The sequence below is a fragment of the Neovison vison genome, chromosome 1 (assembly GCF_020171115.1).
Source record: "Neovison vison isolate M4711 chromosome 1, ASM_NN_V1, whole genome shotgun sequence".
Lineage (NCBI taxonomy): Eukaryota > Metazoa > Chordata > Mammalia > Carnivora > Mustelidae > Neogale > Neogale vison.
This window is the reverse complement of record NC_058091.1, coordinates 174,404,620-174,417,002: the sequence shown is the minus strand read 5'-3', so window position 1 is coordinate 174,417,002 and position 12,383 is coordinate 174,404,620. Positions and strand designations below refer to the sequence as shown.

The 12,383-nt window shown below is 47.6% G+C and overlaps 1 protein-coding gene across 1 annotated transcript; it reads right to left on the bottom strand.

Annotated features, from left to right (window-relative positions):
• Positions 1-7,518: 7,518 nt before the first annotated feature.
• FAM170A (family with sequence similarity 170 member A) lies at positions 7,519-12,014 on the bottom strand. The gene is made up of 5 exons (XM_044239925.1): positions 11,883-12,014; positions 9,792-9,932; positions 8,767-9,056; positions 7,945-8,003; positions 7,519-7,560 (listed from the first exon to the last, which is right to left on the bottom strand). Exons 1-5 carry the CDS (start codon positions 11,950-11,952, stop codon positions 7,533-7,535), a joined length of 588 nt encoding a protein of 195 aa, XP_044095860.1. The 5' UTR covers positions 11,953-12,014; the 3' UTR covers positions 7,519-7,532.
• Positions 12,015-12,383: the final 369 nt, after the last annotated feature.

The following is a 12,383-nucleotide window of genomic DNA, read 5'->3' as shown; positions in this document are numbered from 1 at the left end:
TCTTTGCCTGGTTCTCAGAAACATCCAAGCCTGAGTCTGTTTCTAAGACCAGATGTTCACTCTTTACAACACTAGAGCCTGGCCACGTATCCAGAAGACTCTGAGATCTTCCATATTGCTCATGTTAAGTCCCCCAGGACAGCAAAACTTCACTCATAAAGAGTAAAATGTATACTAACCCCAAGTTCACAAACCTTTTCATCTCTTATTATTTATATGCAACTAATTCTAGGAAGACTCCATTTTGAAACGAAAATGTAGTTGTAAGGATGAGACTCACTTTGGGATTTCCTCTTCCTTGGATATGGGCTTCAGATTTACCAAAAAGCCATTAAGAGCAAGGTTCATCCCCCCAAAGAGAAGCCCAAGGAAGTATTTAGAGTCAAATACTGGCCATGGCTTCTCAGCTATACCCATATGGGATTTGACACTGTACCTAGAAGTCCTTAAGCAGCTTGTGACTATCCAAGAGCCCATGTGTACCCACTCTTAGCTGCTCCCCCTATGGCTCATCTCTAAGGTTGTCAGATTTACTGAATAAAAACCAGGACATCCAGTCAAATCTGAACTTCAGATAAATAATATTTATGTTTTACCGTAAGTGTATCCTACATAAGATGTGGAGTATACTTATACTAGAAATGTATTCATTGTTTTTCTGACATTCAAATTTAACTACATATCCTATATTTTATCAGTCAAATCTTATTCATTACAAATGATAGAGACTCATAAGGATCCCCGGGATGCCTCAGAGAAACCTTGGCTTTTATTTATATACCCTAAGCAGTGTGAACCTGAATTTTCCATTCCAATTAACAGGCCATAATGAAGTATAGCCTCAATTTTCGGGCTTTCTCTGCTTGCCATTGTCAATATCTTTTTTATTGTAGAGATGTTGATTTTTTTCCAACCTCAATAGCTCATCAGGAAGTATGTAAAAGTTCATCAGACAAAAGAAAAACAATATGAATCTGAAAAATTACGGGAACCACCTGGTGTTTAGTGAAAAAGTATTAGGAAGATTGAAAAAGACAAATTTAATAAGCAAGTCTCTCCAAGGATATTTTCATAGCTTCATATCCTCCCACACTCTGAAAATATGATTGCATCAAGAACGCAGAACCGCTAACTGCATGGAAGGCTTCCTTGTGGGTCTATCAAATTGAAGATGCGGTATTCTAAGTGAGCTGACTAGCTGCCTCAGGGGCGTAGGCAGTTGGTGGAGCTCTTCCAAGGGTGTGGATGGAAATATCGGGTTTTTCTATGAGTCTCCACCCTGGTCCCGGTATTACCACACTCTTGGCCCTTGTCAGCTCGAGGTAATGTTCACTTCGAGGTACCCACCTTCACTTCTTTGTTGCTATTCAGACAGCATACTAGACTTGCTATTACATAAATGAGTTTAATAAGCTACTTTTTAAAATTTGGTAGGCAATCTTAAATCTTAAATCTGGATGAAGCTTACCTTCATCCAGCTGCATAAGAGTTTTTAAAAAGAGTCAGTTGACGTACCCCATGTAACAAGTCCATGCTTGTTTTAGAGATGTAAAAATGGAACATGATATTTAAAGGTTTTAGTGGCAAAATCACCCAGTCTTCCAGAGACAATAAAGGAGAATGATTAAAGGCATGGATTTGCACTTGCTCCAACGTCTCAGGCAAGTCCCCGGAGTAGATGATCATGCCTCGTGTGCCCTTATCTGTCACAGGGGGCTTTTAACTGTACCTTTTCAGTGGGTAGGTCCTGAAACTTACATATGATAGCTACACATAAGCCATTAGAAGAATAAGTGATAAAGAGTTAAAACTTAGCAGATGTTTCCTATTCACTCTTGGAAAATATCTCCATGAAAATGGTTACTTTACCAGTGGATGAGTCAATGGGAGAGAGTAAATGACAATCACGGCAAGCTGGTGGGGACCCAGTTCATACGTATGTGAAAAAAGAAAAGCGTGTTTGTGTGTGTGTGTGTAGAAAAATGTATGAAAGTTTGCCTATCAAATGGTTCATCATATTAACTCTGAGGATTGGAATAAATACACTGGGGGAGGATTAAAGAAAAGAAGTTTTATTCCATTCCTCTATCATTTGAGTTGTTACAGATTTAATATATTCTTTGTGAAATTTTTAAAGATGTGTCAGGATAAATGTTTTGAAGTTTTCCTGCCATGCCTGTATTATTTTGGAATTGCTGGCATTTCTTCCTATCTTTGGATCTACACTCATTGAGTCAACAGACCATTCTGGAGGGAAGAGACAATAGGACTGAAATGAAGTGAAAGAAAAAAGCCTGGGAAGCCTTATCATAACCATCCTTTGGGGAAAGGTTGACAAATGAGGCAAATGCCCTACCCTTGTGATGAAAAGGACTCCTTGGGCTGAGGGTGGATGGAGTCTTAGGGCATGTACACAAGAGAACCAACCAGAAGGGAACACACACACACACACACACACACACACGTAGAGCAAGCACTCTGATAAAACTCTGCTTGTTGCCAAGTAAGCCTGTGTCTCCAGTAACCAGCACTTCCCCCATAGCTCCCCAGCAAGAGACACACCCAGGTGGAACCCATCCAACTTCTTGTGTGTCCACTCTGCCAAGACATTCAAAACTTGACTTGTGGCATGGCCCATACCCCATACCCTGTGGGGGTGTTCATGAGAGGGGGGAACCCCTGCCCACACCAGGTGAGATCAAACAGAACCAGCTCAGAACTCCCCTAGGCCAGAAGTTATCTGCACAAAAAACACTCTGGCTACCTGGGCCAAGTGCACTTCATCGATCTTAACATTTCTTAGTACCTGATATGACTACAATGTACAGTGACCTCAGGCATGAATAAATCCTTCATCCACCCCCACGGAGGCTCCAGGCTACTGCTATCTGGTCCCAGCTGAACTCAGGGCTACAGAATGAGACCAAATTTCCCAGATGGCTTCAGGAGTTGTTCCCACAATCCCTTTGGCCGGAGAAGTCTCATCCTACAATATGATAATGGGACCTGCTTCACAGAGTCATTTTGCGGACTAATAAATCCACACAAATACATAGAAAAGAGCTTTCTCGTTAACTGCTAGTGTTATATTCTATTTCCCTTCCATGTTAGAGAGGTTTAAAGATCAAATTCCCCTCAGAAAAGGGGAACTAGCTGTTCTGTTGACCATCCTGCTTCTCACCACATTCTCAGCATAAGCTGATTCTAGGTTTAATAAGCCATGAACATTTACTGTTCAGATTTTGAGGAATAAAACATGGAGTGCCTCAGAGAGGGAAGAGGTTGGCCAAGAGACGAGGGAAACTGTTCTCCAGCATTGAGAAGACGAGAGGAGGAGTGTGGGGACCCAAAGCAGCAGGGTGCTCAAGTTAGATTCTTGGATGAGGTGAGGAAACCGCAGAGTAGAAGATGACTTAAAACACCTATGAAGGGAACCAAAGGCCTCTGCACTTACAGGCTGCTCCAAAAAGCATGAGGAAAATGGCGGGGGCCTGTCAGGTTGGATGTGCCCATTGCACATGGGACAATGGGTGTCTCCACTGAAACTGCCTGCATAAGTCATTAGAGATCATACAACCTTTCCCACTCTATCCCCACACTTCCAACACACTAAAGCCACACACACTCACACACTTGGTACAGATTAAAACCATTCCTTAATTTGTTTTATGTGTGATTTCCTTCCAATTTTTGTCTTACGGTTTCTTTGGTTTTCTACTTACATGGATTTTGGGACACATTTACCTCATGACTTTTATCTAAGTCATCTTAAATGGATGGTAATTCAAAGCTGAGCTTGGTCAGTGGTCTAGGGACTCTAATTTGCTGGAAGGTATGCTTGGTATGAACTTTCTTGTGTTTAGAAGGGTTTGGAACTCAGCTGGATGTCTCCATGGGCCTCCTTTTGTGGGTCTCCAGACAGGGAAGCTTCCATAATTGCAAGAACACTGGTGAGCTTAGCACTTTCAACAACCAAACATCCTCTAATTTGTGAGGGAGGAACCCCAAATGTTTATGAGGAAATTAGGATAGGAGACTGAAAGTTGACCAAAATCAGGAAAAAAATATATATATATTCAAGAGAGTAGAGAGACAAGAAAAGGATCTTAAAAGATAGAAAGGAATTGGCAAAGAAGAAAGGGAAAAGGCAAAGATTCCTCACAGGTTCATCTGCTTCAACAAAGGTAAGAAGGATTATTGATGTGTGAAAACAGCAGCATTTAAAGCAGATAGAGTTTATCAGAAGGAGCTGAGAATAAAATGAGAAGCACGATTATCAAATTATACATTCACTGCAGTGGCATTTTAATGGGGAGGGGGTGTTCTGCAGGACAGCAGCAAATGCTCAGGAGAGAGAAGAGTAAAAAGTCATCTTAGAGGGATGACGAAGCTCACAGAGTTGTATATCAGATGTGGACAAGTGTTAGCAAGCACCAAACGGATCAGGAACCCTTCACCGAGGGAACCCAGACCCACGGCCAGCCTTGAAAGAAGGAGGACTTCAGGAAATCCTCATGGTAGTGACCTTAGATTTTGTTCATCAAGACTTGAGAAAAACCCCTCACTCAGATCCCCTCTTTAAAGCCCATCTTTCCTTCATGAGCTTCATCTGGCCTCCTCCCTCCCTCCCAAGCTCGGTGAAACTGAGCAGCAGGATGGGTCATCTGGGTCTTCTACCTCCTGTGGTCCCCATCTGTGGAAGACCAAAGGCAAGGGCCAATTAATGGGAAACAAGAGTGACCAGGAATAGATACCGACAGAGCAGAGCTTTCTGGGACAGGGTGGCCCCAGTCAGTTGCGTGTGCCTGGCATCACTCCAATTATGAACATCTCTAGAAGTTCTCAGAAGGCAGAGCCTGGCCATCTGCACCCCAGAGTCCACTCAAGAGACCTCAATCATAGCTTCCATGCCTGCATCTCACCTGGGTCTGCTCAGAGTTTTCAGATTCTCCTTTTCCCCACATTTCTTTAGAGAAGCCAGGGTGGGTGAGGTGATGGGGGAAGGCTCAAGGCAGCACAGACATTCCTGTGGTCCAAAAGGACACCTGGCAATAACCTCCTACTTTCTGGCTCCTTCAATTTTCCCATTTGGAGGAGTGGTTACTTCTCGGTGCTTCCAACTGCTGGCTGGAGGTAGGCTGTTGCAAGGCATCTGAAGGCAAGCAGCAATCCTTCAGATGGTCTGGCCCTTCCTGACTGACAGAAGAAGTCTGGAAGGCTCTCAGAAATACTGCTTGCTCCAGAGAAAGGAGGGACAAAACACAATTGTGCAGTAACACCTGAATCGGGGGAAAAAAAAAAAAAAAGAAAGAAAAAAAATAGTGGTGCTGTATTCATGAGTGAATAACATTGAACAGTTAAAATAACAGACCAAGGTCAATTAAAAATTGATACAGATAAAACACGAAACCTTAGGACTGGTTGAAAGAAAATGTGATGCACAATGTTATATTGTGATTTTATGTATATGAAAATATGGACTGGATACCTGCAAAACTCTGATACTGGTCACTTCTGGGAATCTGGGGGAGGGGCACTAAAAATAGGTCTAGAAATGGTTATGTGTTTAAAAAGTATCTCTAGGAGCCCCTGGGCAGCTCAGTCAGTTAAGCATCTGCCTTCAGCTCAGGTCACAATCCCAGGTTCCTGGGATGGAGCCCTGGGTCGGGCTTCCCGCTCAGCACAGAGTCTGCTTCTCCCTCTCCCTGTGCACCTCCTCCCGCTCATGCTCTCTCTCTCTTAAAGAAATAAATAAAATCTTTAAAAATAAATAAATACATAAAAATAAAAAGTATCTATAAAATGAATTATTCAAGTTATCCATGGAGCATAGGATTTACCTTCAATATCATCATTTACCCAGGAAGCCCAAAAGAACACAGAGATAAACGAGTAAGACAGTTCAATAAGCCAGGTGGATTCAAGGTCAGCGCATGGAAAAATCCGTCAAGTTTCTCTTGACTTAGCAATAACTGCCTGCTGCTGACTCGAAGCCACGGGCCCTCGTGTGACTCCGTGCTTTCCTAGAAGTCTTCTCTCTCTCTTTTTCTCTCTCTCTATCTCTCCCCCTGTGCAGGGAGAACAGCCAGAACTCTGTGTAACCTGCACCCTGCCAAGTCCTGTGGAATCAACGCTAGGTGTTTGAAGCTGTCAGTGGAAGACCCAGGAAGGCACAGGGGCATGGAAGATTCCTGGGGGTCTCAAGAAGCAAAGGAACAAAGGGGAAGATGACAGAGCACAGCCAAGTCTGCCAGAGAGAGAGCAGCATCTCCCAGAGGGTGGTGTGAGTACAGAAGTAAATTCTGAATTCTTGGAATGACCGCTAAAGGGGGCACTGGGCATCTAGAGGCAGAAGGATGTGGACACGCAGAGGGCACCCCCTTTGGAGAGGCTGAGAAGCTTGAAGCCAGTGAGGAAGCTGGAAGATAAGAATGATGGTGACTGAAATAGTGACAGCAATACCAGATCACAGGAACCATGGCTGATTCAAGAAAGCCCCATGAAAGTCACCTTTCAGCTCCTGGAAAAAAAAAAAAAATCCATGGGACTTTGGAATTAGACCTGGTTCTGCTTCATTTTACAGAGTCTCTGAGCTTTGAATTATTCCCTTCTAATTCCATCAGTTCTCTGAAGCCTGGCTTTGGCCCCCTACTCAGATTAGAAAGACACATTGTACCCTCCCCTTACCTCTCCGTCCATGGACAGCCTCATACATTGAAATGATTCTTCAGGCCCTCCCAGACATCTGTAGTTCTGGGGGTGCTGGTAACAGTGGGGTAAGGATGAAGTTCAGGGATGACAGCATCCCAAACTTGAGCAGCTGGAGTAAGAATTTATTTGGCAACTGACCCATTAACATCAGAACTGGAAATATCCAAGCTTCCAAGCTTCTTGGCTGAACCTCTGATTACAGCTGTGTCTTCCTCCAATTCCTGACTGTGGTCAAGCGGCTTCTTTGCGAGTGCCGTGACGAAGTCCCACCAACCCCAGAAGAAATTGTTCCATGCACAGCTTCCACATGAAGGCATCTCTCCTCTGCCCTGGTACTTCCTTGCAAAGCTACAACTAAAAGGCCTCCGTCCAGGCCAGAACTGGGGAGACACACACAGCACCCACCAGCTCCCCAAAGACCGTCCCGGTGCTTGCAGTCACGACCCATGGGACACGGTTTCCAGAGCACCTGCTACTTACCAGCAACCTCAGTGGAACTCAGCGTGTTTGTCCCGGTCTCCTGCAAGATGTGGAAGCCAGCCTTGTGAAAATGGTCACACGGAAGCCTCATCCGTCCCAGGGGCGTGAGTACTGCTGCTTCTGCAAAAGGACCGTGGGGGTCTTTGGCACTTACATGAAACCTGGTTTGCCAGCCGCTAGAGAGACCAGTGCACATGGGGGACAGACAATTTTGACTCAAGAATATATCCAGGTGAAGTGTGGGAAACAGCCTTTATTGCATAAGACATTTATACGGTCCTGTGATGCTAGACAGAGCGCTGGTTCCTTCGTCTTCCTTCACGTCGTCGGCATCCTGTCTGCTATTCTCCCCAGGGTCCTGTCTTCTCCCTGGAAGCAATTCAACAGATAAGGCACAGCAGGAAGAGACAAAAGCAACGGGAGTCCCACGAGTCCGAGTAACCCTTCACCTCCGTCTTAAAGCCCAGAACCATGCACACCAGAGTGGGTTTCTTTCCAAAACAGCTACAGCCCAGTCAAGGTGCTGGACCGTTTCCAGATCTCTTGGGGCCTCACTTCCGAGTTTCTCGCCCCTCTCTCACTCTGGGATCTCTGGCTCTGGCCCTCACCCCTCAGACCTCTGCTCCCGCTAGGCCCCTTGTCCCCGCTTCACACACTCCCGGCCCTTGAGGTTGTGCCGAGCTCTCTCAGTCTCCCTAAATTCCTCCGCAACCTCATGACATTGGCTCAGACGATGCCAGCCTCAGGCCTTACCTCTCCCAAGAGAAGGCCACACCATCTTCTGGGATCTTCTGGCTCTCGAATCTCAGTGGCTGTGTGGAAACCAGAACAAAGATGCTCCGTAATTCAAGAAGAAAGGTGCTCTGTTCGCCTGAAAAGTTCAGGATAAACCCCCACTTCCAGTCAGATCTTTATTAGAGGCCTGGACAAGAAGCCAGGGGCTGTAGTTACCTGCCCCGCCCCCAACCTTCAGGTGTCCTCTGAGGTCTGAGAGCCCCCAGCTCTCCCTCCTTGGAGGGATGAACCTGGGCGGGAGAAACAGGGGCAGCTCGGAGAAGGCATGGCTCCCGCAGCAGACCCAGCCCCTGCTCACTTCTTGTCCTTTGGAGAATGGAACACACAGCCTGGGCACTGGCTCCAAGGTCGCTTTGGGCTGAGGTCTTCCTGCGGGGGCCGCTTGTCCTCCTTCTCCTTTTCCTCCTCCTGCCTCTCCTGCTCTTCCTCCCCCTTCTCATCCTTCTCCTCCTCACAGGTGCCTATGGCTTCTACGGTGCCTGTCAGCTGGGCCATGGTGAGGTGAAACACATGGCAGCTGAAACCTTCCTGGATGCCATGCTGCACGTGCTCCTGGAGGACCTCCAGGGTGGAGAAGACCCGGCAGCAGGCCATGCACCTGTAACCGGCCTCCATGGTCACCAGCCAGTCGGGGGTCTTGGCCCTGGGTCTCTCCTCAACCGCGGGTGACCCAGGTGGGCTGTCGGACTCTGCCCGTTCCTCGTGCTCCTTCTCCTCCCCGCTGGGCTCACTGTCAGACAGCAGTTTTCTGGTGGACACGTCAGAGGGGGGAGTCCCTACCTGCACATCCTCGGGAAGGGTCACTTCTTCTATCCTTGGCTGCTTTTCTAGTGACTCCGAGGTCTCCTCAGTCTCCCAGGAGACAGCCACGCCCTTTTTCATTTGTACCTGCATGTAGTATATTTTCATGCCCTTTTCCTCTTTGTTTGTGTGCAGAGAGGACACACAGGTCTTATAGGACGAAGGGGATGAAGAGACTCGGTGTGAGGGGGCAGCAGTCTCCCCTTGTTCCTGAACCTGGGTTAGGGGTGATCTAGGCTGGGGACTGTCTTGAGGTACTCGGCGGAGTCCTGGGAAAGGAAGTAAGAGACATAAGAATGTGAGTAGGGGGCGGGCCAGAAGTTGAGGGGGTCTTCACATTGAAGATGCATGGTGTGGGGAGCCTGGGGTCAGTGTTCATACCCGGGGTGGTGTCCTCTAGGCCCTTCTCATGCATGTGTAAGGATGTTGGCAGGGTGTCAGTATCCAGGGGTGTGGAGCAGGGTGGCAAGGGGTTGTGGAATGTCTGGGATTTGGGTGGGTTGTGTGTTATCTGTGATACCATCAGTGTGCTTGTGGAATGTGGACAGTCATGTAGGAAATGATGACCCAGATCCCATGTCTCGGGGGCAGGAGCTGTGTGCTGAGAATGAATGTACATGGTGTGGAGCACAGCTGTTTGCCTCGGGGTGCAGGGATCTGAGCTGGACGGTCCTGCTCCAGGGCTGGAGACCTGGGCTGAGGAGCTCTGTCCTTCTTTGGAGGCAACGGCAAAGGCACAACTTACATAGCTCCTTCATCCCATCTCTGGGCACCATACTTCCAGCCCAGATCTTTCTGGCTCATGCTTCTTAACATCCCCACTGTGGTTGCAGCAGGGATCCCCTCCACACATACACACTGAGCTCATACCCACGCTCTCCTAACAGCGATGCCAGCTTCCTGGGCTCCTCCGAGGAGCCCTGACCACCTCTGATTGTCTTGGGTTTCTTCTTGGCCTCTCCTGGGTCTATGTGCCCCACACTCAAGGAGCCCTGAACCCTTACCAACACAGATGAGCTTGCGTGGAGAAGAGACACAGGAGAAGTATTCAGAGACAGATGACACGTCCCCCACCGCCGTGTCCCAACTTTTGGCCACCCCAGTTGATTCAAGCTGAGGGGCATCCTCCTGTGACTTTGAGACCCCTGGAAAGATAGGAAAGCCTCGGAAATATGGTGTGCGAGCCATGTCTGGACATCATTTGTCCGTCCAACAAATATCAACCAAATGATGTATGTCAAGTGCAGTGAATACACACGGTTCAAAGCCTGGTCTCGGGTGGCTACTCCTGTATTGAATTACTATCAACACTTACTTTGTTAGTGTCTGCTTAGGATTGAAGGCTTGAGTAGGTCTGAAATGTGAACATCATGTGTATCAGCCAAACCTTTCACAAATGTGAGGGTGGCATGATGAGGAGGGTACATACGCATCGGTACGGTGTTTGGTGCAAAGTTGGTGTTCACAACTCTGAAATGGGGTGACACATAACCATTTTATAGAATATGGCATGTACTTAGGGTGTGTAGTCAATCATTTATTCATTCACTCAAAAATAGAGAGTAGCTACTATGTATTGGGCACTATTCTGGACTCTGGTAAGGCTGAACATTCTAGTAGAAGACAGACACTAGATATAAGTACAGTAAACGTATGATATGTTAGCTGGCATTAAGTACACAAGGGTTGCCAGAATTAGCAAACAAAAACAGAGAATACCCAGAAAAATTTGCATTTCAGCTAAACCACAAACAATTTTTTAGTGCAAGCTTTCCCCATATAATACTTGGGCGATGCCTATTTTTAGTGTAAGTATGTCCCATACGGCATTTTGGGATATACTCAAACTCCAGAGCTCAGAGTAAGAGGAGAGGACTTTGACATCCGTGGATGGTTTGTGAACACAGTGTAGCAATGACATGCATATCTACCTATATGATCTCTGTGTGGTTTGATAAAATCAGGTGTGCAGAGATGTGCGACTTTTTTTCTGTACAAAGTGTATACAGATGTATAAGTGATGCTCTCGTGAAACTCCCTTATTATGAGTTCTGCATTCATGCTTACATGTTTTGAATGTCTCCCAGATCCAGGCATGGTGACAGGAACTCTACAAGGCCGACTTCACATCTGAGGATACTCTATCCGAATTCTCCCCACTGCTCCCCCCACCCATCATACACACAGAGGCAAAAATACCCCACCAATCACTACCTTTTCTGTCCTACAGCTGCTGCCTGAAAATCTGCCTCCCGTCCAGGCCTCCAGTCCCAGGGCTCATCCTATATGCCCAGTCCTGTGCCTTGCGGACACTGCGGACCTCTGATATGGGCCAGAAGGCTCCAGCTGGCTCCCAGTGTGACCACACCCTCTCTCCAGGCAAGCTACTAGTTTACAGGGACCCTGGGGAGTCAATCCACAGCTCTCAGAGCTCCCTGCAGGGCCCTGACACCATTTCTCACCCCCATCCATCTGAACCTAGTCTCTGAAAGGCCCTCCCTTCCCCTGATCGCCGCTGCCGAGCCCCACATCTGTAGATCAGACAGACTCCTACGGACCCGTTGATAAATTCTTCCTGCTGAAGGAATACCATCTCCATGCTTTCAGTATGATGCTATCGCTAGACAATCTCCTTTCTTGCTCCTCAAAATATTTTTCAACAAGGCTTCTCCTTGCTCTTTGGTAATGGGACAGCGGAACCCATAGATCTTCATCGGCATCCTTCACAACCTCCCTGCGCCCACCCAGTGACCCCACAGGAAGGTGGAACAAAGAGAATGAGAGAGAATACAGGACTGAGAAAAGCCATCCCCTGGAGGTCTGGGCAAGTAGGACCCTGGCCTGTGATGAGTCCAACAGAGCTCCAGCCCCGAGCGCCTCAAGAGAGAAGTCCTCAGGCGGGCAATGCTGACCCCCCTTCCAGGCAGGGGCACGTGGCCCTCCCCTGCCATCTCACACCACAGGGATGCTCAGGAGAGAAACGACAGCGTCCTCGGCTACTTCCCCAGGGACGCATCCTCCTCCACCCCAGCTTCCTAGAGAAGGTCCGGGCTGGCAGCAGCCTTTGTGCCCCAGATAAGGTGCCCAGCGCATACCTCCTCCCTGCTGGGCACTTTCCGGGGACTCTTCACTTTCCAGATGTTTCCTCTTCTGTCGCTGTTTCATGGTACCGGCGACAGGAGTTGCTCAGAAGATGCCTAACACCCAGCTCCTCTTTCTCCCTACTAGCTGGCCCTCCTTGACTCTCAGGAAATTCGCTGAGGTGACCCGAAAGGAATAAAAATTGTCGAGTGTCCTAAATGGCTGAGGAACTCAGACCACAAAGAGAACCAGCAACACCGCCCAGTGCCTGCTCCAGCACAGGGCTGTTAAGGTTCAAAGGTCACCCGGCCCCCAGCGGGGGTTCTCTGACCTGAATGATGACATCAGAGCATTCTGGGGACCTGGATCCCACGCAGTCTTTGCAAATGCACAGACCCCATGTTCAAGAACAATTCCTCTTTTCCTGGTGGAATCTCTCCCATGAATTCAACTCACATCTTCTTAAGAGGGGTAGGGTGTTTTGAGATACTCATCTGCTGGCATTTCATTTATTT